Genomic DNA, 26896 nt, shown 5'->3' with positions numbered 1-26896 from the left:
TCCCCGGCCTCCCGTCTGAAGCGCGGAGAGGCGGGCAGGCGCCGCTGTCCCTCCGGCTGGGCGCCCGGCCGCTGCAAGCAGAGGGGCCACCGAGGCCGGACCACCTGCCCTGCCCAGCCAGACGCCCCCGGGCCGGCGGAGGAGGCGGAGTAGCCCGGCCCAACCCGGCCCAGCCCAGCCCAGCCCAGCCCGGCCAGGCGCGCCGCTGCAGCCGCCCGCAGGAGCCCGCGGCGGGCCATGGCTCTGCCCTCCCGGCCGCCCAGCCGCACCTCCGAGGCCGAGATGGCCCTTTACTACCGGCTGCTGCGGAGCGCCGCCCGCGCCGAAGCTTTGGCCGGAGCCGGTAAGCCGTCCGGGGGGAGCGCATCCTTTCTCTTCCGACCCCCACCCCCGCGCGCGCGCCCCGGCTCGGCGGCGCTCCGGCCGCGGCGGAGTCGCTGCGCTGCAGAAAGAGGGCTGGAGTGGAGAGGTGGTGGGGGGTTGCTGGGGGTGTCCTTCCTCGTTTCCCACCCCCCCTTCCTTATTTCTCCTGCCCCGGCATCCCGTGTCTCAAGAGGTTTTGGGATGCTGCCAGGAGAGAGAGAGGGGGGGAGAGGGGGAGGGAAAGAGCAGGGGAGAGAGAGAGAGAGAGAGAGAGAGAGAGAGAGAAGGAGGGAGGGAGGGAGGGAGGGAGAGGGAGAGAGGGAGGAAGGGAGAGAGAGAGAGAGAGAGAGAGAGAGAGAGAGAGAGAGAGAGAGAGAGAGAGAGAGAGGAACTTTGGGGTTGCCAACTGACCAGGAAGAGGTGCCCCCCTGGGACCCTCGCTGCTCGCTGCCGGGAGTCCAAGGGGTGCTTTCTTCCCTTTGAAGCTTGCCTACCTAGGAAAAGCAGAGGAGCCCGAAGGAGAAGGGCTGGCAGGGAAGCTGGCAAGGACCGTCCTACAGCAATGGGGGGGTTTGGTGAAAGGGAACGGAAACGTGGGGGTCCCGGGTCTGGTGCTGTTCATGGGAATGCAGGCAGGTTTGCTTGTCGCCTGGGGTCAGGGTTGCGTTGAAACCAGGATGCCCGGAAGAGGGTCTTTTTCCTGCAAGGGAACTCTGAAGCTTGGTGCATTTTGTGCTTTGGAAATCGGAATGCCAACGGGGCCTGACTGGCCGTTCTTCTGAGTGGTAGGACAGAGACCCCTGGGCTCAGTCCCCCCTCCTCCCCCCCAGAGATCAGCAAACAGCCAGTTTTGGCCCAGAGGGGGCTTGCTGCTAACCCTCCAATCAGATTCCAGCTTTTCCTTAAGACCAGGTGCTCCCTTCGCCCTGGTGATGGACTGGGGAGGGGGCTCCCTTCTCTTTCCTTCAGCCCTCCTGATGGGGAGACGATCCCCTCCCTGTTTTTGCTGTTATTCCTCTTCTTTATTCTTCGCCTTTTGGCTGTAATTCATCCCTGCATCTTCGGCATTCTCATCCAGTTAGATTTGCAGTGAGAAATAAAACCTAGTTGGTCCTAGGCGAGGGAATAAACAAAATATTCCTCTCTGTTTCCTAAAGGTAATTAATCAATCTGGGCATCCTGAGCCAGGAAAGTGGGCTGAGCCTTCTCTGCATTGGCCAGCGGTCTTTCGAAGCCCTGCCAAGCTTGCCTGGGAACGCAGGCAGAAAAGGAAACCCGTGAAATGTGTGGTTGTCAATGGGCATTGTAGTAGGTTTTTGGTTGCAAAACACACTTCTCGGTGTAGGCAGACGAGAGCAAGAAATAGCCTGGCTGGGTCAGAACAATTCTCCTTGCCTTTCTAGCTTTCTTCTTGCAGGGATTGGAAAGTGCAAGTTTTCTCTAGGAACGGAGCATAAAATTCAGCGCTGAACAGAATTAAGTCCTGTCTTAGCCAGAGAGATAAATGAAGAGCGGAAAAGCCTGAATACAGGCAGTTCTCGGCTTACGAGCACAACTGAGCTTTTTGTTGCTAAGCAAGATGGTTGCTAAGTGAGTTTTGCCCCATTTTACGACCTTTCTTGCCCAGTTGTTAAGTTAGTAACACAGTGATTAAGTGAAACCGGCTTCCCCATTGACTTTGCTTGTGCAGAAGGTCGCAAAAGGGGATTGTGTGACCCCAGGATGCTGCGACCGTCATAAATATGAGTCAGTTGCCAAGCGTTTGAATTTTGATCGTTTGAGGATGCTGCCACAGCCATAAGTATGGAAAACAGTCATATGTCACTTTTTTCAGTGCCATTGTAACTTTGTAACTAAACAAACTGTTTTTATATATATATGTATATATTATTAAGTTTTTTACAGTAACAATCTTTGGTGCTTAGTAAACAACATATTGACTAGGTTCACATTTAAGGTCTTCTTATTGAATCGATAGAGATCCTTATTTTCGAGCTCTTATTTAAATTTAGTTTCCCATCAGTATTCAAAATATTCTCGTCAGTTGTAACTAAACAAGCTGTTGTGAGACGAGGATTACCTGCACTGCATAAGGAATATTGGACCAGAATCATTGCTTTCGTTCTTAACCAAGTATTTTCTGGGCTTAGAAATATTTCATAAAACGTGTTTGCAAGCGGGGAAATCTGATTTTCTCACTGTTCTTTTTCTCCCTTTCGTATTTTTCAAGCACTTTCTGAATCCTGGTGCTCTTGTGCTCGTAATTGTCTTTCTGGATCTGCAGTCCGGTTTGGCCGAACGGCTAGAGCTTCCATGTACAGGGACTGTCTATACAGGCAGCAAAGGGTTCCAGGGTCTTCAGCCCCCATTTCTTCCATTTTCTCCTGTGAAGTAAGGAACACCCTGACCTGGTTGATAGCAGAGATGCCTTAGTGCAGATTTATTCTTTAGCTGTGGTTTTAATCTTTAACCTACAAGGGTGTGTTAAAAGGGTGGACGTATTTACTGTTCTAGGCTAATTAGTGTGTTTAATCAACTTGATGCTGATTTTTAGAAACCTTGGACCCAGTCTCTGAATCCTAGAGGGGGAATCCCCAGTTTTGAGGGGAACCCCAAGATCTGCAGAAGCACAAAAAATATTGAGGTGTACAAATATAAGGGAAGCATCCAAAATGAGGACAGGGGTTTGTCTTTTGGAGCAGAATAGAGATTTAGTTCTGGGCAGGTGGTGAAGGAGCAGAAAATTCAAATTAGAACAGGTGCTAGCTGGAATACGAAACAGCAGCAGCTCACGCTGCAGAAGTTATGAGATTTACACCCAGATGTTTTGTTGATTTTAATTCTCGGTTTCCAAAGTAGCGTAACCCGCAGCGTTTTCCCAACAACATGGCAAGCATCCAGCAATTTCTTCTTTGACCACAGGGTGGTTGAAAGTTCCTCTTTTCACACACACACACACACACACACACCCCCCACAAAGAAGAGTTCCTTTTTGCAACTAATGAAAATCCAGTTTGACTTGAAGTAATTAAAACTCTTCCTCCTTAATTTGGAAACCCATTAGAGGATTAGAGTAACAGGGAGGGGGAGCGGGAGGAGGGGGAAAAAATAATTACAAATCCTATTTGGCAGCCCAAGGCTGCTAATTTAAGAATCCCAGTGATGGATTTTCCTTGAGATTAGTTTCGTTGGTTTTTTTTTTTTTTTTTTGAAAGGAGAGCCCTGAAGATTAATGAATTATCCTGCAATTCTGTGTATTTTTCAGGCCAGGCAGGTGTCTCTAGGATTGCAAATTAATGGGTATACATTATTGCCTTCCCTTTCATAGGAGCGTCTACTAAACCCTCTTGGGCTCTCCGGATAATGGTGTAGTCCTCGTTTTATTTCAGTGCATTATTTTATTAATTTATCAAAGCATAAAATGCAAAAATATGAAGAAAAACGAAAATAAAGGTAAAATGCGGGAGGAAAAGGGGAAGAGAGAAAAGTGTAGGGTAGATGGGAAAAGGAAAAACAATTGACTTCCGACTTTGGACAAATTCCATTTATAAACTGCCGCCATTCAACCGTGTCTTTGGGGAAGCAGCCCATCAAAACAGAAGAATCATTGATCAATTCGTGAATGGGATCTTGACTTGGAAAATTTCGTGGTGTACAGACCACAGCTTGTTCCCTATTTTCCAGGGTGTTTTTTTTTAAAGGCTATAATATTGCTTTTGTCTACAATATTTCAAACTGTATTGTCTTCCATCAGCCTTGCGTAGAAAAGCTTGCCCTTTGATTTGTTTTCCATTTAGGCCGGAGAGCCTGGATATGGGAAATTGTTCCATGCGTCAATAAAAAGAGCTTTTGTATTTGGAAATGGTGACTGTGTGTTCTCTTGGAAATCATTTTTGCCCAATATTATAAATATTGCTTGACCTCCCTAAGTAATAAAAGCAGTTCACGGGCATTTTAATTGAAAAATTACAAGTCAAAATGTAACTTTCTGATGAGAGTCCTTGCAAGTTAATGGATTGTGCTGGCTGTCACAGGTCTCTGGTGCCGATTGGCTGGATTGAGGTGACATCATGGAACATTCAGGTTTTTTAGGAAGATTTGTGGGGGGAGAGGAAACTGGGGTGAATCGAGTGAATGGAGAAATGTTTTGGGGGCTGGAGAAGAGCTGAGCAAAGCACATTGATGGTGGGCACTGAGCAGGCAAGCGACTGAATTCAAATTTAAATGCAGATTTATTTAGTTATGGTGAACCACCAGCAAAATGTATCAAAAAGCTCAGCACTGATGGCTCCATACAAGACAGACAATATAACAGGTATATAAAACCTAAAAAGAAAAGTAAACCTACAAACTGGAGGAACAGAAGGCTTGAGTAAAACACAATAACAGAGTACAAAACACCATGTAAAATAGAGATGTGGTAAAATAGGAATGCAGCAAGATAAAGAAAAAGGGATAGGGAAGGGAAGGGGAAGAAGGAGACTGGAAGAAGTAAGAGTAGAGATGGACAATCTCTAGGAAGCCAAGATCTGCCCATAACGTTTGGTGGAGCTGAAGACCATCTCACAAGTGGGCAAAAGTGACTTCTTAAATGTGGGTTGGGATTTTAGGCTTTAAATTCCATATTTTTGCTTCTCCCTCCTCCAAATAGCAGGAAGTTTTCAAGGGCGGGCCTGTTAGGGGTTCTCCCTCACAACCCTTCATTAAAGACACCAAGATGATCATAGGAGGAACATGGGAGATGTTCCACCATACAGAAGGAGACAGGATGGAGGAGGAGGAGGAAAAAGGATGAGAAGGCTAAACTGCATCCAGCGGATAAAGAAATTAGGAACAAGCTACTGCTTTGCAACAAGCATGAGGAACAAGATCCCAAAATTGCCAAAAGGGAAACTCAAGGACCCTGAAGCCATGAGGGTGAGCTGCCCAGCCAGTTTGTTCTCACACACGTTGCATTTTTGTGTTTGCTAGAATCAGCTGCCCCATCACGGGCCAAGGACCTTGCGGAGGACCTGAGGAAAGGAATTGCATTTCTTTCTGGTGAGTGGAATCGGTTTTATTCTTCCTGCCCGTTAGAAAGTCTCTTTTGAGAGGGGTGGGCTGACTGTAAGAGCAGGTAGACTTTGTCTTCCAAGAGTCGATGCAGCTTGAGAAATGGGAAGAAGAAGGTCCATCAGATGACTTGGCCTTAGCTTGTTCTCCAGAGGCTGAAGGTTGAAGGTGAAGCCCTCTGCCGACTCCCTTCTTATGGGTCTCAATCATCTGGGGGTCAGAGCTGTCTTCCATTGCATAGAAGAGAGGAGGAGGAGGAGGAGGAGGAGGAGGAGGAGGAGGAGGAGGAAGAAAACAGGCATCTCTTTTTCTGCCTTGTTCTCCAGATGTTGAGTCTTAATGTACAAAAAAATAGGTGGTGACTTTGAGCTGATTATTGTAGGCTGCCTACATCAGGAAAAGCTCTTGAAGGCATGAATTCTTTGCTGAGGTCTCTCCTTTAAGGAAGTGTGGGAAGGAAGGAAGGAAGGAAGGAAGGAAGGAAGGAAGGAAGGAGATTGAAAGGAGGGAGAAAACTAGAGAATGTGGTTTAGTGAGTGGCTTTGATTCCTTTTTTCATTTTTCTTGTCTAGGCGGGAGAGGAAAAGGCAAGGAGTGGATTGTCACATTTCCTGAAAATCCCACTTTCAGCCAAGTGCCTGAGGAGGTCATAACAAAAGTTTTAACCTACCTCTCATGGATCCCAAGGTACAACTCTTAATTTAGTGCCGTGTTTCTCAACCTTGGCATGGACCTTATCGCCTGGAATTCCCCAGCCAGCATGGCCATTGATGAGAATTCTGGGAGTGGAAGTTCAAGACCCTGGAAATTGCCACGGTTGGGAACCTCTGCTTTAGAATCCCATTGCAAAGTTTTCCTCCCATAAGCCATTTTAAAAAAAAGATCCATTCTGGTTTTGCATTACAATGTAGATTTGACCCCTGCAATATTCTTTCTGTGCTATCAACTTTTTTTCCCTTTACTTTCTAGCCAACGCAGACCAGAAAGCAAATTTATTCTCATCCTGGACAGAAGGTTAGATACCTGGATATCGATCAAAATGGCTCTCCAAAGAATAGCAGTAAGTTCTTGTGGGCTTTTGCCAAGCTTCGAGGGGTAGAGTCAAGCTGTAGGAGCTGGGTTGCTTTCTTGACCCAACTAGAGAGTTGAAATCCACAGGTCTTAAAGTTGCTGAAGTTGAGAAACACTGTTCCGGGCCAATCTTATTCGAACCAGTGGTTACTTTTCAAGATTCAGATGAAAAAAATAGGTCTCCTGTTACTTCGTGTATTGCCACATTTTAAATTGGAAGCCTACAGAATGAATCCGAATTCTGTAGTTCTTACTCTCGGGTTGAGTTAGAAAGTCCTTCGGGACCAAAACTGAGTAGAGTAACTCATATGTATCTTTTAAACCAAGAGTTTAGTCCAGAAGCAGGATTACTGCTCCAAAACAAAGGAGAAATTGGTTGAGACTTTTGTTGTCCTAAATGATGGCAAAGCACTAGAAATTATCAAACCCAGTTCATGATGGATGTCATTTCACTTCTGGGCTTAATTCAAGAGGATTGCTGTGGCTGACTCTCCCTTCTCTCCTTGTTGTTGTTGTTAATTGCGAAGTCGTGTCCGACCCATCGCGACCCCATGGACAACGTTCCTCCAGGTCTTCCTGTCCTCTACCATCTTCTGGAGTCCATTTAAGTTCACGCCTCCTGCTTCAGTGACTCCATCCAGCCACCTATTCTCTGTCGTCCCCTTCTTCTATTGCCCTCAATCTTAATCTGTTTTTCCATCCTTCTTCTTCTTTTTCTTCTCCTTCTCCTCCTCCTCCTCTTCCCCCTGCCTCTCCTCCCCCATTCCCTCTCCCCTCTCCCCTCTTCTTCTAAAGTTGCCAGATGATCTCTCATGCATTTCTGTCCTGTGCCTAGTAGCCCCCATGCCTAGTAGCCCCCAGCCACCAATGGTACGTGTTTTGTACCCAGCTTTCTGGTCTAAAAATACACTAAGAAAAGGATATTTTTTTCCCCCATTCTGGAAAAGAGACTTCTAGAACTAGCATAATGCTCTGAATATGATAGCTTCTTCCAAAGAGAAAAGGAACTTCTGCATTCCACCTTAAAAATGCACAGCTGTATTTGGCCACCGAGTGTCTCTCTTTCGCTCCCTCTCTGGGTTTTTTTTTTCTCTCTCTCTCTCTCTCCTTTTCTGCCCTCTCTTTTACCGGTAGCTGGGCCAACCGCCATCCCTTTCTTTTTCACCAGCCTCAGGTATCAGATTATCCGATGGGCAGTTTTGAAGGAAAGGGCATCTGATTACGGGCATAGGTCTCCCCAGGTGAAATCCTGGGAAACTCAAGGCTTGCTGGTGCAGAAGCCCAGGGAGAAAGCCTGCTTGATGCTGGAGTCTCCCCTTTTGACAATGCCGCATTGACACTAGGGCAGGAGAGGTCCACGGCGGCCTCCCTCTCGTGTGGGTTGCTGTGGGGGAGATGGCCGAGGCAGGTGCGCCAAGAAGCAAGATGTGGTGCCGAAGAAATGCGGTAAGAGCCTGCAGGCTTTGTCCTTTTTGTTCCTTTGGAAAGCCGGTTGGAAGCTGCAGGAATCCTGGCTGGGCATCTTCTAGGTCTAGGACAAAAGGCAGAACGTGGCGCGCTGAGCGGAGGCTCCTTGCAGCTGACCTTTCTTTCCCCCCCCCTCCTTTTAATCATCCAAGGTGCTTCTCTGTGGTGGCACGGGCAGGTTGGCATCCAAGTTGAAACATGGTGTGTCGGAAATAATTGTCTGAACCTCTCTTTTTATGTTCTTCTTTTTAACCTCCTGCAAAACATGGATGAATTTGGGATTGGTGTTTATATATGCATAGAGACATAAATGAGAGAGAGAGAGAGAGAGAGAGAGAGAGAGAGAGAGAGAGAGAGAGAGAGAGGTGTCAATCCTTGAACAGTGAAGGAGATAAATGACTCAAAACTGCTTTCTCCTTTTCAAGGCCTTAGTGGGGGGGAGTCCTTAAAAAAGCAGGCCAGGCTTTTTAAGCTGCTCAAATAGGAGGTTGCATGTAATACGTTCCAATTGGCTTTATTATTAGACTTTATTGTTGTTAGGGTTGTTGTTATTCTGCAGATCCCTCCTCCCTCACAATATGTGAAGAAATGGCTTTTTCTTAAAAATAGAAAAAAAGCAAAAAAAAAGCACTGTATTCTCTTTAGCTTTCAGTCCCATCTCTATCTTGTAAAGAAAAGGAAGGGAGGGAGGGAGGGAGGGAGGGAGGAAGGGAGGAAGGAAGGAAGGAAGGAAAAGAAAGAAAGAAGGGAGGGAGGGAAGGAAAGAAAAGAAAGAAGGGAGGGAGGGAGGGAGGGAGAGAGGGAGAGAGAGAGAGAAAGAGGAAGGGAGGGAAAACAATTTTCATTTTGGAAGAGTGAGCAGGCCTTATATTGGGACTGGTTCTATTGGGTACCCTAGAAGTGGGGCAATCCCTCCCCCACACACACACTCGCATGCACCAAATACAACTTGTGGTTCTATCTCTCCCTCCCCCCCCAATTAACATCCAGACAAAGGTGAACTGGAATTAATACATCCACTTTCCAAAGACTTATGTCTGGTTAATCTTGAGAACCTTCATTCTGTGGTCCTCTGGGAGAACTGGGGGCAAAGATCCTCAGGTCTAGCTTTTGCAAACTATTTCTGAGCCTTTAGTGACAAAGGACGCCGGCCGAGTTTGCCTGGTTTTTCCCAGGCTGAAAGGCATGGAAAGAGCCAACTGGCAGCATTCCCACCGGCTTAAATTGGACATGTTATCAATTCATTTGCATCTGCTCATTATTGGGAGTGTGGTGTCTTTCGAGGGTGAGGATGGAACTGGTCATGAAACCATTATTAAGTGAGATCATGGACAATGAAAGATTGAGGGAACTAGGTATGTCTAGTCTAACAAAGAGAAGGACCAGGGGTGACATGACAGCAGTCTTCCAGGACTTGAGGGTCTGCCACAAAGAAGAGGGGGTCAAACTAGTCTCCAAAGCACCTGAAGGCAGGACAAAAAGCAACAGATGGAAACTAATCAAGGAGAGAAGCAACCTAGAACTAAGGAGAAACTTCCTGACAGTGAGAACAATTAATCAGTGGAATGACTTGCCTCCAGAAGTTCTGGATGCTCCATCACTGGAGGTTTACTAGAAGAGACTAGACAGCCATTTGTCTGAAATGGTACACCATTGTTTGTCTGGTATTAATCCCTGCTTATCTGGATATTAACTATTAGGATGTGTTTTGGACTATTTATTTCCTTCTTAGTTTTTTTTACTGTCTCTTCTGAGTGATGTGTGGTTTATCGCTATGTGTCTAGTAGAACATTCTTTCTGTAGCTCATTTAGGATTTGGCTATTATGGAGAAGAATAACATTTATTTATTTATTTGGCCTTCTTTTTAACTCCAGACTTCTTTTCCTGGGAATCTCCACCTTGTGATGGTCCTACGTCCCACTGGGTTTTTCCAGCGCACTTTTACCGACATTGGTTTCCGGTTTAGCCAAGAGGACTTCCTTCTCAAACTTCCGGTAAGATCCCTGTTGCTTTGAAATGCATTAATGCTGCAGCTTTGGAATTTAGTGATTTTTTAAAAACCTCTACAAGGTGGGAAGTTTTAGAGCTATTTCCCATTGTGCAGTTTTAATTGTAATAGGTGTAAAGGTGGAGCCTTTGGGCCATATCTTGAAGGACTCTTGCACCTCATTCAGCAGTATCAATGTGAACTGTATGAAGCTTGAGATGTCCTTGGCCAAAGATGGCTTCTCTTACACAAGAGAAAGAGAGAGGAAGCAGAAGCAGAATTTAGTTGTGATCCTGTCTCTCGGCTGGTTCTGCCACAGCTCAGGGTCCCCAGAGAATAGGAGCTAGATTTAGCTTGTGAGTTTGTAGACCTTGCCAACTCGGTAGTTTTCTTTTGAACGTTCTGCTTGATGATGCTTGCAAGCCATCAAGTCCGCTGACTCTCGTGTTTGCTTAGATGATCTGTCCTTGGGCTCTTCCAACAATACTCTCAATGCCGCCGTAACTGAGTCCATCTGCTTTGGTTCTGATTGTCCTCTTCTTCCACCATTCCCAGCATCTCCCACCGGAGAGAGCTAGATATGCACCTTGTGTGCAGAATAGGACAAATTGTGCCTTGAGTGAGAACTCTGATTTGTTCCATGATCCATTTGTTTCATTTCTTGGCTGACTGTGGTCTTCTCAGGAGTCTCCTCCAACACCAAGGCTCAAAAGCATCCATACTCTTCCTCTCCTGCTTCTTCGGTTTTCACTTCCAGGGAATAACACAACTTATGTGACTCTGATCTTTGCACCCCAAAATGTCTTTGTCTGCTCCTCTGGCTGAATCCAATCAATCCCTGAACATACCTGCAGTGTTCTATCAAATCGAGCTTCTAGACCTCTATGGAAATGGACTTCATTAGGACAAACAACTGTGATTGTCTTTTCTTCCTCCCCTCCCCCCACCTTCTCTAGGTGGTAATGCTGAGTTCTGTCAGTGACTTATTGACATACATCGATGAAAAGCAATTGACACCTGAATTCGGAGGCACCTTGGAATATTGCCATAGCGAATGGGTCATCTTCAGAACGGTACGTCTCTGATGTTAACATTTTTATGCCAACATTCTGGGTTTATGAAGTTAGCCTCTGGGGCACCATGTCTGCACCTGGATGGAATGGAAAGATGTGGCCAATCTCTGCTCATATAAGAAACAACGTAGCCCTGCCTATTTAATAAGAAATATTCCTCATTGTCCAGAAATCATTGTCCAGCAATCAAATCTTTGGGACTGGGAGGGAGATCTCAGGACTGGACCCCTTCAAGACACCAGTAGGGTGAGGTCCATCAGTATCTCAGGGGGAACCTCAGTCCAATTTTACTGAATAAATGCCTAAACCAACAATATTTGCTTGCTAGGCTATAGAAAGCTTTGCACTCACAGTGAAGGAAACCGCTCAGATGTTGCAGTCTTTTGGCATGGAGTTAGCTGAAACACAACTGCCGGATGAAACATATTCCATTGAGCACATCCTGGCTCTGCGGACAGAGAAATACTATCAGCTAAAGGTAAGTTGGAAAGAAATTGTAGCCATTTCCTTGCTGTTGCTGTCTTAATTTGCCAACCCTCTGTCATGGGTTCAGTTCATACGTCATGGTAAATCCTGGCTCACTTAAACCTAGTTTGTTGAGTAAGACAAGGGGAAACTGAGTCCCTCCTAGAATAATCTTCATGGTGGTTGATGAGTCATCTGGATCAGAAGAGCTATGCTGTCTTTTGCAGGAAGACATCACTGCAGTAACCAAAGAAGGGAAGATGTTGTTGTGTAGTTTAGAAGAGCCAAACATGGACGATCTAGATCAGCAACAAGAGAGATCCAGTGACTGGGAAACTGTCCATCGGTGGGTATCATGAGCCTGAAGCTTAGTTTTAGGTTGGGTGCCTAGAAATTCAGGTGGAGCTGCCCAAAGCAATGCAAAAGAGAATGTCAGATGAACATTGGCTGACCCAAAGAAGTCACCTTAAGAGATACAATGACACAAGCATGTGGTTAAAAGAGGCTCAAACTCTCTTAAATTCATAGATCCCGGTCAATTGCCCAGGGTAAAAATTTCACAGCCCATCTCTGCTCAGAAATCCTTTGTTCTTGTTCTCACCACTTCTTCCTGGCCTCTATCCAGTTTGTGCTTGTTTAGTTAAGGCTAAGAGTCAAACACAGCCATGCAGACCCAGGTCAGTTCCTTCAAACACCAAGTAAAAGGATATAGAGTAGTAGGTGAATTGGAAAGGGATCGGTGGCCAGTTTTGCTGGAGATATGGAAAGATATGGGTCGAAAAGAATAGAAAAGTTCCTTAGAATTAATATAAAGGGGTATACTGTGTCCCACAACCCAGTTTATGGATGTTATTTTAGCCACTTTCTATGAATCAATAGTTCTTCCCCCACTCCAGTTTTCACTTAAGAAGGCCATAAATCTCAAGGCTGTCTCGTAGCTGGCTGATATCAAGGCCAAACTAGACTTTCTGGAATGGATCCCGTACTAGATTTAGCTGTGGGTAAATCCCTACGAGCCCCCTGGATAGACGTAGAAGACATTGAGAAACACGCACAGATCCACCAAGTGACTGACTTTGTTTGCTCCCGCGAGGAAAGTTTACTCACCCAACTGCACGAGATGGAAACAGCTTTTGATGGTTTCTGGGAGAAACATCAGCTGAAGATGGAGCAGTACTTGCAACTGTGGAAGTTTGAGAAGAATTTCCAAGAGGTGAGAAGAAAGAGACGTGACTTTTGGTCTTTCTGAGATGTTTCAGAGAAGTATGGGATCGTTTCCGATGATTTCAGATAGGGAGAAATTAGTTTTCTAGCTAGATTTGATATCAGCGGAGGTACATTTTAAAAATGAATTATTTTGGCTTTGGAGGATTGCAAGAAGTCCCTTGTCTCTTCCTCCCTCCCTCCCTCCCTCCCTCTCTCCCTCTTTCTTTCTTTCTTTCTTTCTTTTTCTTTCCTTCTTTCTTTTTCTTTCTTTCTTTCTTTCCTTCCTTCTTTCCTTCCTTCCTTCCCATCTTTCTTTTCTTTCTTTCTTTCTCTTTTTTTCATCTTCACCATAAAGTACGCACCAATACTTAAACCAAGTATTTTTGAAGGAGTTTTTTTTTAAAATATATCCCATTTTCATCAGTACCTTCTGGGGCTAGAAGCACCAGATCTCACCAAAAGAAAAAAAACAGGAGGTGGATCTGATTTTTCAAGCAGCATCAGAGTCACAGGCTGCTTGTGCCTGTTTTGAATAAATGATGCCACCTTCTGTTGGTTTTGGGTTTCTTTCCTTTGAAAGAAAAGTTTCTCTCTTTTCAGCTCAGTAAAGCCCTGGAATTCTTGATGGCCCAACAGCGGGAATTGTCGGATACGGGAGAAAACATCGCTCAGGTGAAGCAAAGGCTCTCGGAGTTGGATAACTTGGACCAAAGGGTACAGGTGAGTCCCGTTGCCATGGAAAACAGACTTGTGAATGTGGACCAGCCTCTCCTTTTGGTTGACAAAGGATGCTTTTAGCTTAATATTATTTTTGATCAGGAGAACTCCTCCGAAAGATTGGAGAAGGGTATTATGGCATGCAAATGAGAGGAGATGAGACATGTGGATTTTCACGAATTTGATGGGATTCTTATTTTAAGAGGCTAAACTAATCATATGGGCCTTATTTCACTTTCGTCTGGGGGAAAAAATGATCCATTCGCTTTGGATTGCTTGACTGGAAACACATTTAGCCAGAAGGCCTGACTGATTTCAGAAACTCTGCAGGGCCCAACTTGGTTGCTACTTGAATTGGAGACCCCTGCAGAATCTCGGGGCAGTTGGCTTCCTTGGGAAGTTGAGAAAATGTCCCAGGAAAAGATAGTGACAAACAGCAATGGTCTTGTGGCCAAGGAATTAGGGGCCTAGGAGCTGAATTTGGCTCCTTTGACAGCACAATCCTGGGAAGGTCCAATAAAATAGTTTGGAGGCCACATTGCAACTTTCAGTCAAAGGCAATATAAAGATTAAAGCAATCGATGTTTAGAGGGAGAGAATGAAAGTTGCAAAGACATATGATATAAGAAGCACAATTGAGAAAGGAAGAGTTCCAAGTTATGGGAGGTGACACGGCCTCATGCTTTTGACATCTCATTCCATCCCCCTCCCCCATCCCCTTTGCCTTTAAAAGGATGTAACAAGAAAGGCCCAAATGGTGATTCTTCACGGACATCAAATGGCGGCCAACCACCATTATGCCCTCAACTTGATTTGCCAGCAGTGCAATGAATTGCGCCATCATTCGGACATTTTGCTGGAAGAAATCAAAAGTAAACACAACAGGCTCCAGCAAACATTGGACCTCCTCACTTCTCTGCAGCAGGTAATCCACGGATGTAGATGCATGAAAACCTTGCTTCAGCCACCTTTGTCTTCAGTAGGAGATGGTGGAGATGCAGATGGGATAATTGTTTGGGGCTTTCTGATTTACTCATAAACCTTCCTTATCCACCTTGCCATCTCTGTTAGGCCCTGGAATGTTGTGATGAAGGTGTGTATCTTCTAGCCAACCAGCCATTGGACAAATGCCAGTCCCGGGAAGGGGCTCAGAAAGCTCTACAAGACATCGAGAAGTTTCTTGACAGCTCTTCACTGCATTTAAACATAGATCCCCAAGCCCTGTCTTCTAATTTTCATCTCATCTTAACACCGGAACTCAAAGTATGTGTAGAGGTTCTCACACTGCTAACACAATCTGTAACTGTTGCATAAATTGTGATTGTTGCTTTATAAGATTCTTATTTTGGGGGGGATCCACAGGCTCGGATACAGATGGTCCAGATCAAGCTGGAGAACGTGCGCAGCATGTTTGAGAACCGGCAGGCTTGCTTCAGAAAACTTGCAGACAAGCAAGTCCGTCCAGTGCAGCTTGTAGCTCCCCGGCCAGAATGCACAGCCCGGTTTAAATCTCCGCTGTTTTCCCCCAGACATGGTAACCTGCATTTGAGTTCCATCATCCAGAAATACTCATGAGTGAGCCACCCTGGGGAAGTAGGAGTAGGACTGGGGAATGCATGGGGGAGAATCCATCCAGGGTGGTGGGCTGTATTGGCAAGCGCCAATGACGTCACTGCGCCATCTTTCTACCTCCATTCCCCAAACTCTCTTTGCCATGTTTCGGGAAAAAAAAATACCTTCAAGTTCTTCTTGAAGGAAGTTCTCCAGGACTTCCTTCATCCCACGTGGAAATGAAGTGAATAGGAGGAGGAATTTGGAATCCTATCTGTCCCATTCTTGAATTCAGTGCCTTCTGTAGTATCTCCACCAACCAGCTTCTCCTCCCCTCTCCCCTCCCCCTGTCCCTCTCCTAATCCTGACCTAATTGGTGCCTCTTTTTTATTCCTGCAACAGCACACTTTGAAGATCAGACATCTTCTCTTCATATCTGTTTACACTCTTCTGCATCTGTTTTTCTCCCTACCTCTTTTGCCCATTGCTACATCCCAGGTGCTTCTTCTATATACCTGATATTTCAACCTTTAAATAGCAGCAGATTAGATGCTGATCACATTTGCATACAGTACTGCTCCTTTTGTTCCACCGAAGTTTTTTTTTTTTAAATTTCATAGATATTAAATCTAGACAAAAACAATGGGGTGGAATGGTGGAGCCTCTTGTGGCATGGCTTCTTACCTCTGTTCAGGTGTTGAGCCCATTATGTAGAATTGGCCTCAATATTTCATCGCCTGGGTGAGCTGCCCCAGTGAATAATTTCACATTAGACTCTGCTTCTGGCCCTATCCATATGAACCATCTCCCCTTTATAAAAATTAAATTTGTTCCTGTTCACTGGATGCATGTCCTTAATTGTGCTAGCTTGGTTGGTAGCTCTCCTGAAAGATCTTTGACTATCTTCATATTGTCTAGGCAGAATGTTTTCAGATCTTCAGAGTTCCTTTAAGCAGATGAGCAGCTATATAAAGTTTATTTAATTGGTCAGTCATTGCTGGCCTCTATTGCACATATCACAGGAGCAGAGACCTTAGACTCGTTGGAAAAATGGATGGAAGGGTAGATGGATAGATAGATGTTAGGATGGGTGGGTGGGTGGGTAGGTAGGTAGACAGACACAGACAGACAGACAGGCATATAGAGGAATGGAGGGATGGGGGATTAGATTGGAAAACATTAGATAGCTTGGGAAGATGGATGGATGGATGGATGGATGGATGGATGGATGGATGGATGGATGGCATGCATGGATGGATGGATGGATGGATGGATGGATGGATGGACCAGCTGACTGACTGACTGATTGAGTGACTGACTGATTGATTTCTCCTGGGGGATGGGGAGAGAGAAGGATCATACACATAAACACACATATACATGCATATATTCATTCTTTCACTCATTTCAAATTGTTTGATCTTTTTTCTGCTTTTTTTTAAATTTCATCCTTCAACTAAATCACCCTCCTTTTGGCTGACTTCCCCCCCCCCTTTTTTTAAAAACATTCCCTTGGGAGGGGGAGGAGTCGAATTTACTAAAAGAGAGCAGTTGAACAAGAAATAATATTTTTATTTCCAAGGTATGGATTTCAATTCCAGTTTGAAATTTTCCTTCGATATCTCTCTACCAGGCAAGAAAACTTCAAGGAAATCTCAAAATTCCCGCAAGGTAGGATATACATATAGCAACTAATGAAATGCCAATGGAAGCTGCCCCAAAATTTTATGCTGCCTGGAGAATTCTGGGAGTTGAAGTCCAGATATTGTAACGGTTGAGAAACGCTGCCTTAAAGACAGGATTCTAATACACTGAGAGCATAATGCCAAGGCAATCTTAAAAACGAACTCTTGATTAATTGCGTCTATTTCTATTTGACCTCTCCAGATTGAAGTCGTCCACAATTACCAAGAGAAAAGAAATTCCTTGCAGTATTACATCACGGAAAGTGAAGACAGCTTAGATATGTTGAAAAGGTGTGTTGGCTTTTCCATTTATCTCCTTCCCATCAAGTTTGTTTAATCTGAAAAGAAAGGCTAGATCATCCAAGCAAACTTTAAACAAATGCCTTGGGTCCTGTTTAGTTAAGATGTTTGAAAATTCTTGATCCATGAAAAAAAATAATAATCCACCACTATGACCCTAAGCATGAAGGCTGAAGTTTTTTACGGTTTCTACCAAAAGCTGAATTCACTTGCTCTTCTTGTTTTTCTAATAAAGGAAAATATTTGTAGCTCAGGGTTGAAATGAGGGGTCCTTGGTGCGCTCTGAGCTTGCTTCTTTTCTTGCAGACGTTTCATGACCCATCTAGGTGACATCATCAGTGCTAGAAGAAAGTGGAGTGTGTGGAGAGGAGGAGGAGGAGGAGGAGGAGGATGGGGTCCTTGGTGCTCCCTAAGCTTGGTGATTTTCTTGCAGACATTTCATGACCCAACTAGGAAACATCATCAGTGCTAGCGATGTTGATGTTATCTAATTTGGCTCATGAAACGTCTGCACGAAAACAACAAGCAGCTCAGAGAGCATCAAGACGCCATCTTCTTGTTTTGTTGTGAAATAGTTGTAGCGTCATCTGTTGATGCTTTTCAGTTGGGTTTCATTCCAGCCACGTCATACATGAACTGATACAAACTGAACGAGTGTACGTTGAGGAACTTTTCACCGTTTTGATGGTGAGTATTTATTTACTGGATTATTATTTTTTTTACACACATATGGTCGCCCAACTCCTAGGGGAACTTCTCAACTTTACTGTTCCATTAAATGTATTCTAGTGTTCCTATTCTACTTCTGTGCCCATCCTCCACTTCTTGGCCCATATTCCCAGGCAAACCAAATGCTAAGTGATTAAGTCTTTGATGCGGTTCAAAAGAGAGGCAGTACAAATATTTGCCACGCGAGTGGAACAGTCTGGACTTTGTGCCAGCTTCTGAAGAAGCCAGCTTTTCAACGTGGACTTAGTGTATTTGACACAGCCAAGGAAAATTAGATCTCTTGGAATTGTTCAGAGGCTCTTAGAAAGCTACTTTTGGATTAAAAAGAAAAAAGAAATGTTAAATGCCACGAAGCCAGATATCCCAGCACTGAAGAAGGTTGCGTGCCTAATGCTGCTTTTTGGCTCAGGATGCTCAATACTAAGGTTGCCTAATGCTCGGTTGGGTGATGCTGTTGGCAGGGCTACCGAGCTGAGATGGATAACCCCACCATGGCCTTCCTCTTACCACCCCTTTTGAGAAGCTGTAGAGATGTTCTCTTTGGAAACATGCCTGAGATCTACGACTTCCACAACAAGTAAGCTGACATCTTCTTCAAGCTTTCCTCGGCTTTCGTCATCAATTCAAGAAACTGATTTATTCCCCATCCGTCTTTTCCCTTTTGTGCAGTATCTTCCTCCATCATCTGGAGAGTTGCCTTGAAGCTCCAGAGAGAGTTGGGTGCTGCTTCTTGGAAAGGGTTTGTAAGCACCTTTTTCAAACAGATTGTGGGTCCCCTTTATACCAAGGCTGGAACTCCAGTAGATCCAGATGGGCCCAGGGACACCATTGACATTTCTGCAGTTGTCTAACTCTAAAAGCTCCCTTGCAGTCTTTGACGTAGATGTTTGTCTTTGTTTTTTTGTTCCCTTCTGCAGCGGGAGGATTTTCAGATGTATGAGAAGTACTGTCAGAATAAACCACAGTCGGAATCTCTCTGGCGACAGTATGCCGAGAGCCTCTTTTTCCAGGTATTGAGAAGTCAAATGTTTCAAATGTATTTGGGGTGGGGAAATGGACTTAGGTTGTTAGCTATGTTTCTGGATGGAGGAGTCAGAGTATCAGTTGGAGCCTGTGAAATGGGTACATTGAGACAGATTTATGGATGGTGATTGAGGTTTTTATCTCAACAGCCAATTGTTTATTTTATTTATTTTTGGGTCTGTCTGGGGGTATGTCCCTGCCAATGTTGTTAGGGACATGGAAGGATCATGGAAGAAAAGGGATCTATGTGTTGTCTACAAGTCAACAGCAATTTGATGGCACATAATCCATTGATGGATCATTGTGAGCCACCCAGATTCATTTGTTTAAGATAGAAACCATAGCAACTGAATAAATAAATAAGTGGAGACATTTCTAACCATTTAAAATTGGACTCATTGAATGCAAAGCATTGGAGCTGCTAAATGTTTCTTTAGTACCCACTCTTATTTAATCCTGACTTTTGACCACAGGCCCATCTCCTCGATTTTTGTTTTAATGTAGGCTCTTCTGCTGTGGGGGACTTTAAATTCCAGAATTGTTAGCAGGATCCCTATTAATTAAGGAATGTGGGGATCTGCCTCCACCCATTTGGTGGACATCCAGGATCAGAAAGATGGGTGTCCATGTTCCCAATGGAAAATAAGTTATGCTTCTTCTGCAGGAGTGCCAGAAGAAGCTAGAACACAAGCTCAGTCTAGATTCATACTTGCTCAAACCGGTGCAGAGATTAACCAAATACCAGCTGCTTCTCAAGGTATGGAGGCTCTTGGCTGAGATCTTTCAAAGGGTTTCTGGATCCCCATTGAACCTTCTTCCTACTTCTTGGAGGATTCTGGAATCTACTGGAAATTCCCTTGAGAAACAGCTAGGGGGATTTTTTTTTCAGGATTATGTCCTTGGAAAAAGTATTAACCATTTTTTTTTTAACTTGCAGGAGTTGCTGAAGTACAGCACAAGCTGCGAAGGTGTGCAGGAATTGCAAGAAGCTTTAGTTGCTATGTTGGATTTGGTCAAGTCAGTCAATGACTCCATGCATCAGATTTCCATCACTGGTTACGATGTAAGTTCTTCTCAGGGTAGAGGCCTTTCTAGATGCATTCAGCAGGAGAGGGATCTCCAGATAACTCCAGACTTTCCACTCAATAAATTTAAGGAGATGCAACACAAAAGGAAAAAGAAGGGGAAAGGGGAATACAAACATTGCACGTTCAATAAACTTTATATCATATGCGTGGGTGAGTGTACAAACACACACACAGAGTATAAAGCATAGAACACAAAACATAGAACATAGAATAATAGAATGGGAAGGGTCCTTAGAGGTCTTCTAGTCCAACTCCCTACTCAAGCAGGAGACCCTATACCAGAGGTAGGCAACCTTGGCTCTTTTATGACTCGTGGACTTCAATTCCCAGAATTCCTGAGCCAGCACAGCTGGCTCAGCAATTCTGGGAATTGAAGTCCACGAGTCATAAAAGAGCCAAGGTTGCCTACCCCTGGCCTATACCACTCTGTTCAGCGTCTTCTTGATAGCCTGCAATGATGGAGCACCCACAACCATATAAATACATATCGAAAAGTTTTAAAGAGAGCGTGAAAACTAACCCAAACTAATATAGAATAAAAAAAAAAACACACAGAGAGAGCAGAAAAAAGAAAAAACTAAGGAGGAAAACAAACTCAGCAAGCAGAAAGAAAGACATTTGTGATGCAAAAAAATAAATAAAAAAAATCGCATTGCCTTCTTGGGTCCGCAACTGCTCCTTTGTCTTCTTAACGCATTGTGCTCAGGGCCTGTTTTCTGCAAACAGAGGCAACCCCGGCCTTGCCAATCCATGGCCTGACGTAAACCTTTCCCCTTCCTTCCAGGGGGACCTGGGTGAGCTTGGCAAAGTCTTGATGCAGGGCTCCTTCAGCGTGTGGGTGGGCCACCGGAAGGGCCCCACGAAGATGAAGGACCTGGCTCGCTTCAAGCCAATGCAGAGGCACCTTTTCCTCTACGAGAAAGCCCTGGTCTTCTGCAAGAAAAGGGAGGAGCATTGTGACAGCTACGACAAGCGGTCATCCTACAGCTTCAAGCACTTTCTGAAGGTAAGGAAGCGCTGAGCACTCGGACGCTGGCGGTGTCCCGCGTCCCAATTTTATTTTCAGCGGCAGGGTAAGGAGCCTCAACCGCAGAGTGGCTTTTTGAAGAGTTGTGGGTTAAAAAAAGACACATATGCCATACTGTGGTCCATAACAATGGCTTTGCTCTCAAGGGCTCGGCTTTTCCTGTTTTGCCTGTCAACTAAAACCTGAAAAATCCTTTCTTGGAAAGACGACAGGAAAAAGGACTGGCAGTTTTCTGCCTGGCTGTTCTCCGCCTCTGGACACATCCGCAGCTCTCTCAGATGCCTCCAGCTGAGGGTCTGATTTGTTTCTCCAGCTGGGCCTGGAAACCTCATTTGCAGAGAGGACTTTGTGATTGGTTGAGGCTGTCCTGAGGCCATCTATCACAGCGGATGAAAGCCATGTCCAAAGCAGAGCAGAAAGAGAGAACAGACGCTTTGCCAGATGGTCCCATTTGTTGAATGCGTCCGTTCCTCCTGCCCCTGTTGTTTTGTGCACGCAGGCAGCGCAAGATGTCATTCACAAGCACGAGAGAAGCCCTGAACATGGTCGTTTGTATCTGCAGGGAACCTTGTTTATCTGGCTCGATAGGGACATTCGAGGGTGGGGAGGCAATGAGGCAGCTCTGAAAAGACGGGCTTGAGGGCCGTGTTTGCATGACGTGACTCATGTGGCCATCTTCTGCCGTGGCCAGTGACTCAGCCTGGTGCTTTGGCCGCCTGCAATCTGGAATAACTAGGCCAGGCAGTCAACTTTTCAATCTTCCCAGCTTTTCCTTGCTTAGAAAGAAGAAAGGGGGAGGAGGAAGGAGGGAGGAGGAGGAGGACGAGGAAGAGGTTACTATAAGGAAAACAAGGAAGGAGAAAATCAGTAGTAATATTTTTTAGTGTAAAAAACAATGAAAATCAAAGCTAGACCTTGATGAAAGGTCATGCAGGATGGTGATGACCAGCCAAGGTTATTCATTCAAGTTCTGCATGTGAATTTCTTCCTTCTTTTAGATGAATGCTGTTGGGATCACAGAAAACGTGAAGGGAGACCCTCGCAAGTTTGAGATCTGGTACAGCGGCCGAGAAGAGGTCTATGTGGTACAGGTAGTCTTCCTGTAACTTCTCTCACTTTGACGTTGAGGGACACGCATCTGGGATTTCTGAAACCGAAACTGAAACTATTGGAGGTGAACCAGCAATTTCTTGGCCCTCCTTAGGATGAACATCCCTCATATAAAGCTGGCATGATATGAAACTTTGCTAATTAAGTTCTATAAAGTACCATGAGTTTTCAACACAGTTTGCAAAACCGTGACCATTTCCTTGGTGTGATTTGACTTGCTGGGGGATGCACAAATTGCAGCGCTGATGAGGTTACCTAGTTTGGGCAATGCAACATCTGCAAGGAAACAGCCAAGTTTAGAGAGAGCACCAAGGGCCCCTCCCTTCAACCCCGAGCTATAAATCTTCTGTTGATAGACACATCTGTATGTGGGAAGGCCACTCCTGAGAGAGACGTTCACGTTCTTTGAACGGTTTCTGCCAGATTCTAAAGAGGAATTTTGATTTTAGATCTTACTATCTTCTATTAGGCACAAACCTTTGACTTGAAGATGGCTTGGCTAAATGAAATCCGAAAGATTTTGTTCAAGCAACAGCAGCTCATCAAAGGTAAGACATCCTAGTTTAGAAACTCTTCAAGAAATATACAAACCTGGATGATTTTGACTCCAGTGTCTGAACTGGGAGATGGGTGCCCATTTTTGGACAGCTAAATATTAAATCCATGAACAGATGTCCTTAATAATGGGAGTTTTCAATGAACCTCTTGATCCAATTTATTTCCTGGACCAGACCAATACCCAGATCTGGATATTGACAATTTCCCCATTTCTAACTGTGAGAATGTTTGGTAAACAAAAGATATGGATCTAACACGATGTTGTATCATGTTCACAGATGAGAAGCAAGTGTCACCTTTGTGTACTGACACAATTCAACTTTCTCCACCGTTGAGTGAAGGGTACGTTAGGAAGAAAAAGAAACAACCCAAGGAACTTTTGGATAATTCATATATCTTATTCATAAATCCCTGCCGTTGAATTTCCATATCATTCTGACTTTAAACAAAAATTCCAACTTGTAACGTCATTATTATCCCATTACATCCATTCCAGTGCAATGAAACTTTTATCAGACTTCAGTTTAATGGACACTGCGTGGAACAAACCAATATTCCACGCTAATTACTATTATTGGCCTAAGGAGACGATTATCTAAATGACAAACTTGCAGGGTGACTTCCTTACATAAATGATGCAAATGGCATCGTTTGTTCCATTTGCCTAATGAAGTCCTTATGCAAATGCCGTAAATTGTTCAGAATGAATTACACTCCCCGTTCAGTGAACATTTGGGATTAAAAGATGCTTCTCCCCCCCCCCTCCGATTGTCCATCAAAAAGAGATTTCAAAATATATGCATTTTTGCCTGGAAAATTTCATAAATGGGCATATTTTGTCCTCTCCCCCTCCCAATTGTTTCTTTTAATTGTTCCATTTTTCAAACTGAATCCTGGATCTCAAAGCCTGAAAAAGCCTACAGCCCAGAGCTGTGTTGTGTTGTGGTCCATTTTGACCCGGGAAACATGAATTAAGCCTGCTCTATAAAAGATGCAAAGCCAAGATTTTAACCTGGGCCTCGTTCCTTCTGATCTTCTGAATGGACTTTGTGTGCTTCCAGGAAAAAGCTGAGAGCTTCTGTAAGCTCAGAGGAGAACGATTCTGAACATACCAGCCCTGTTGCTGTGGAGAACTTAGCTTCCTCTACTTCGAGCAAACCCAGCAAACGTAGGTATCTCTGTGGAGTCTTCTTTTTCTCCTTCTTCTTTTTTATCTGATCACCTTTGGGGATTAGGGAATGGTACTTTGCTTTAAGGTGGTTGTCAACAACAGGGGGTACGATGCAAAGTTTGGGGTGGGGGTTGACATTTTTTGTAGGACTTATGAAGCTGAAGGAGAAATGGGACCTATCCCCTAGGGCAGGAGCCTGCAAACTTGACAACTTTAAGACTTCTGGACTTTAATTCCCAGAATTCTTCAGACAGCCATGCTTGGTGTGGAATTCTGGAAGCTGAAGTCCACAAGTCTTAAAGTTGCCAAGTTTGGAGAGCCCTGCTCTAGTCTAGGAGCACTGTGTTCAGCCACAAGGTATGGCTGTAGCTTCCGGTTGCAAAGATTGTCAACGTTGAAGGAGAATATTTGTATAGCATCACTCAACAAGCACAATTAACAGAAAACAGATGCCAGTAACAAAAATCTAAGAATTTTTCCAATGATCTTTCTGTCTTCCCATGGATCCAAATTCAGAACCAGTGTTTTCCCAACCCTTTTAGCACATCTAGAGGCAGAGCCAAAAAAGGCAAAAAAAAACCTTTCAGTAGCTGGACATCTTAAAATGAGGATTATTTCTTCTCTTCTCATGCAGCTTGGACAGGCATGTCCCATTCATTAGAAATCTGTGAAGGTCTTGAAGAGTGGTCCAACCACCATTACTTCTCAACCTGCTCCGACACTGAAGAAGAAGATGGCAACCAACTGGTTAGTGGGCACATGGGGTGAAATACGCATTGGGAATTGTAGGCCAACACAACTTCAAAGCAACAGGTTGAGGAAGGTTGTCCTAAACCAGAGGTAGGCAAAACAGTCTACCATGGAATGATCCCAACGTGGAGAAGTGTTGTTCTGAGGGTCACAGAGATGAGGGGCCTTCTGCACCATGGTTGGACTGGTTTGGGATCACTCAGAAGAGCTGATTTTGAAGTTAGAATGGTACATTTTAAGGTGGAGGGTTATATTTCTGGTGTAAATCACATATTTATTGTTCATGCTTTAGTCTCCAGGAAAATATAAAGCCTTAGCAGATTGTAAGAAGAGAAACTCAGATGAACTTCTGGTGAAGAACGGGGATGTCATTCAGCTCTTGCACGAAGATGGAGAGGGTCAGTGGTAGGTGATCCAGATGTCCAACTTCTGGTCTACAAAAGTAGACAAGAACCTTGCCATAAGTAAGAAGAAGAGTGAGAATGCTCTACAGCTTTACCAAGAGCTTTTTCAGGCTTGTTTCATCTTCACCATCTCCTTCCTTCCTTTATCTGAAAGGCTGGTCAAAAACCTCAACCGAAGTAAAGAAGGATGGGTGCCCACCAACAGCCTGCAGATAATCCTCGGGGACTGTAGGTTTCGCAGCACCGGAGTCACAGGTATCCCTGTGATGACAAGTGACTTGCTCATCTGAACTGTTTCAGCGTTGGCATGCGCACAAGTTCGGAGGCCTGGTCACTGCTTTGCTTGCTTGCTTAGAAGAAACCCGACTTTTGCTAAAATAAAGCAGAGGATGAGGAGGGATTAATAATCTAATATGTTCCAGGAAGTTAGTATTTAGCAATAGTATTAGGCACTCTTTTCTTCTTTTTTGTCCTCTTTGCTCTTCTCTTCCTCCTCCTCTTTCTCTCCCTTCCATCCTTCTCCTTCTTGTCTCCCTCCCTCCTTCTCCTCCCATCCTTCTCCTACTCATCTTTTTACCATCTTTGTCTCATTTCCTTTTCATCCTTCCCCTTCTTCCTTCCATCCTTCTCCCTTTCATCCTTCTCCTTCTCCTTTTCTCCTTCTCATCTCCTTTCCCTTTTCCATCTCATCTCCTTTCCATCCTTCTCCCTTCCATCCTTTCCCTTCTCAACTTCCCTCCTTCTCCTTCTCCTTCTTCTCCCTCCTAATATACTCCAAGAAATTAGCACTTAGCGGTAATACTAAACACTCTTCCTTTCTAATGTACTCTCCACTCTCCCTTCTTCCTCCTCTTTCTTCCTCTTTCTTCCTCGTCCTCCTCCTTCTCTTATGATTTTATTTGGAGGACAACAACTGAACTGATCAAGACTTGAAAAAGAAACCTACTTGAATGAGAGGACGTAATGTCTAGTCCAAGCAAGCCATACCTGTTGTCTTGCCGCTGGGTAGCAGATGTGCCTATGAGAATTGTTCCCTTTTGCCAAGTTTGGATGCATGAATGATGTTTTCGACTGTAAGTTATGAGGATTAGAAGCATGCTTGCTTGTTCAGACTGGGAATGAAGATGGTTTGCTAAGATCCTGTGCAAAGAAGCTGAATCTGCTTTGTTTATTTATTTATTTTTTTAAAAAGCGGGGAGATGTTGTGTTTTATCACCTCCATTGTTGTTATGGCCATAAATATTCCTAAAGCGAGTATCAGTTTTTGACAAGAAAAAAAATGAATGTGGTCATAAGAATAGCGGCTGATTATGGAAAGAGACCGGCTCTGTTATTCTGTGGGACTATCCAGTAACATCCACCATTAATTGCTCAAAATATTTTAAATCATTTCTATATCCTTAAGAGTATTTATTTCACTTATTCAGTTTTTCACAATGTCACAATCGTTTGCAACTCTTGACTGAGTACAAAGCCATTTATTGGCTTCCACATTAGTTAATATAAGATTCCTGTTTTTTCTTCTTCTTCATTGATATGGAGATTTGAATGTTCCCCTCCCCTTGGTTCCTGAAAATAGTATTCAAACAGCACCAATAAGATACTCACAATTCTCCCAGCTAGGGAATTCTTGCCAAGGTTGAGAAACATTGTCTTAAAAAGAGCCTGATTTTGCCAAATCTTGCCAAACCATCTTCTGTTTCCCCACCAAAAATATTTTATCCAACTACTGATGGGAACTAGACTGCTCAATGCTTTGGGTTCACATTGTCCATTCTTGGTATGGAGCACCTCAGATGGAAGACATCAAAGGAAGTGTCACTCCAGTAGGGAGAAAACTTCCTTTGAGAAAGGTTTAGTTTATAGCATGAGTTTTCCAAGCAGATGCCAAGCAAATCAAAGAGTGAACATCCAGGTTAATGGGCCATGGTCTAATCTACTCTCCTGATAACTTCTCTAGTATCATCCAAAGAGTGCCAATCAAAAATTAGCTCCTTTGAAACATCTCCAAATCAGACCAATTACAAATCCACCTGGATGAAGAACCCACCAGGAATATCCCAAAGGTGCTTTCCAAAAGTCAACTGGTCTTTCTTGA

At 44.3% G+C, this 26896-nt stretch overlaps 1 protein-coding gene across 1 annotated transcript; it reads left to right on the top strand.

Annotated features, from left to right (window-relative positions):
* Nucleotides 1–237: 237 nt before the first annotated feature.
* MCF2 (MCF.2 cell line derived transforming sequence) lies at nucleotides 238–25088 on the top strand. The gene is made up of 29 exons (XM_015832431.1): nucleotides 238–343; nucleotides 5335–5403; nucleotides 5988–6102; nucleotides 6385–6475; nucleotides 9829–9948; nucleotides 10898–11014; nucleotides 11343–11492; nucleotides 11707–11825; nucleotides 12578–12692; nucleotides 13286–13405; nucleotides 14136–14327; nucleotides 14474–14665; nucleotides 14765–14936; nucleotides 16587–16624; nucleotides 16841–16929; nucleotides 17559–17625; nucleotides 18129–18244; nucleotides 18337–18406; nucleotides 18585–18677; nucleotides 19355–19447; nucleotides 19628–19753; nucleotides 20563–20784; nucleotides 21804–21896; nucleotides 22385–22463; nucleotides 22647–22704; nucleotides 23535–23641; nucleotides 24279–24391; nucleotides 24687–24799; nucleotides 24953–25088. Exons 1-29 carry the CDS (start codon nucleotides 238–240, stop codon nucleotides 25086–25088), a joined length of 3291 nt encoding a protein of 1096 aa, XP_015687917.1.
* Nucleotides 25089–26896: the final 1808 nt, after the last annotated feature.

Source organism: Protobothrops mucrosquamatus, unplaced genomic scaffold, assembly GCF_001527695.2.
Source record: "Protobothrops mucrosquamatus isolate PMUCROS unplaced genomic scaffold, P.Mucros_1.0 scaffold4, whole genome shotgun sequence".
Classification (NCBI taxonomy): Eukaryota; Metazoa; Chordata; class Lepidosauria; order Squamata; family Viperidae; genus Protobothrops; species Protobothrops mucrosquamatus.
This window is presented reverse-complemented; position numbering and strand designations above follow the sequence as displayed.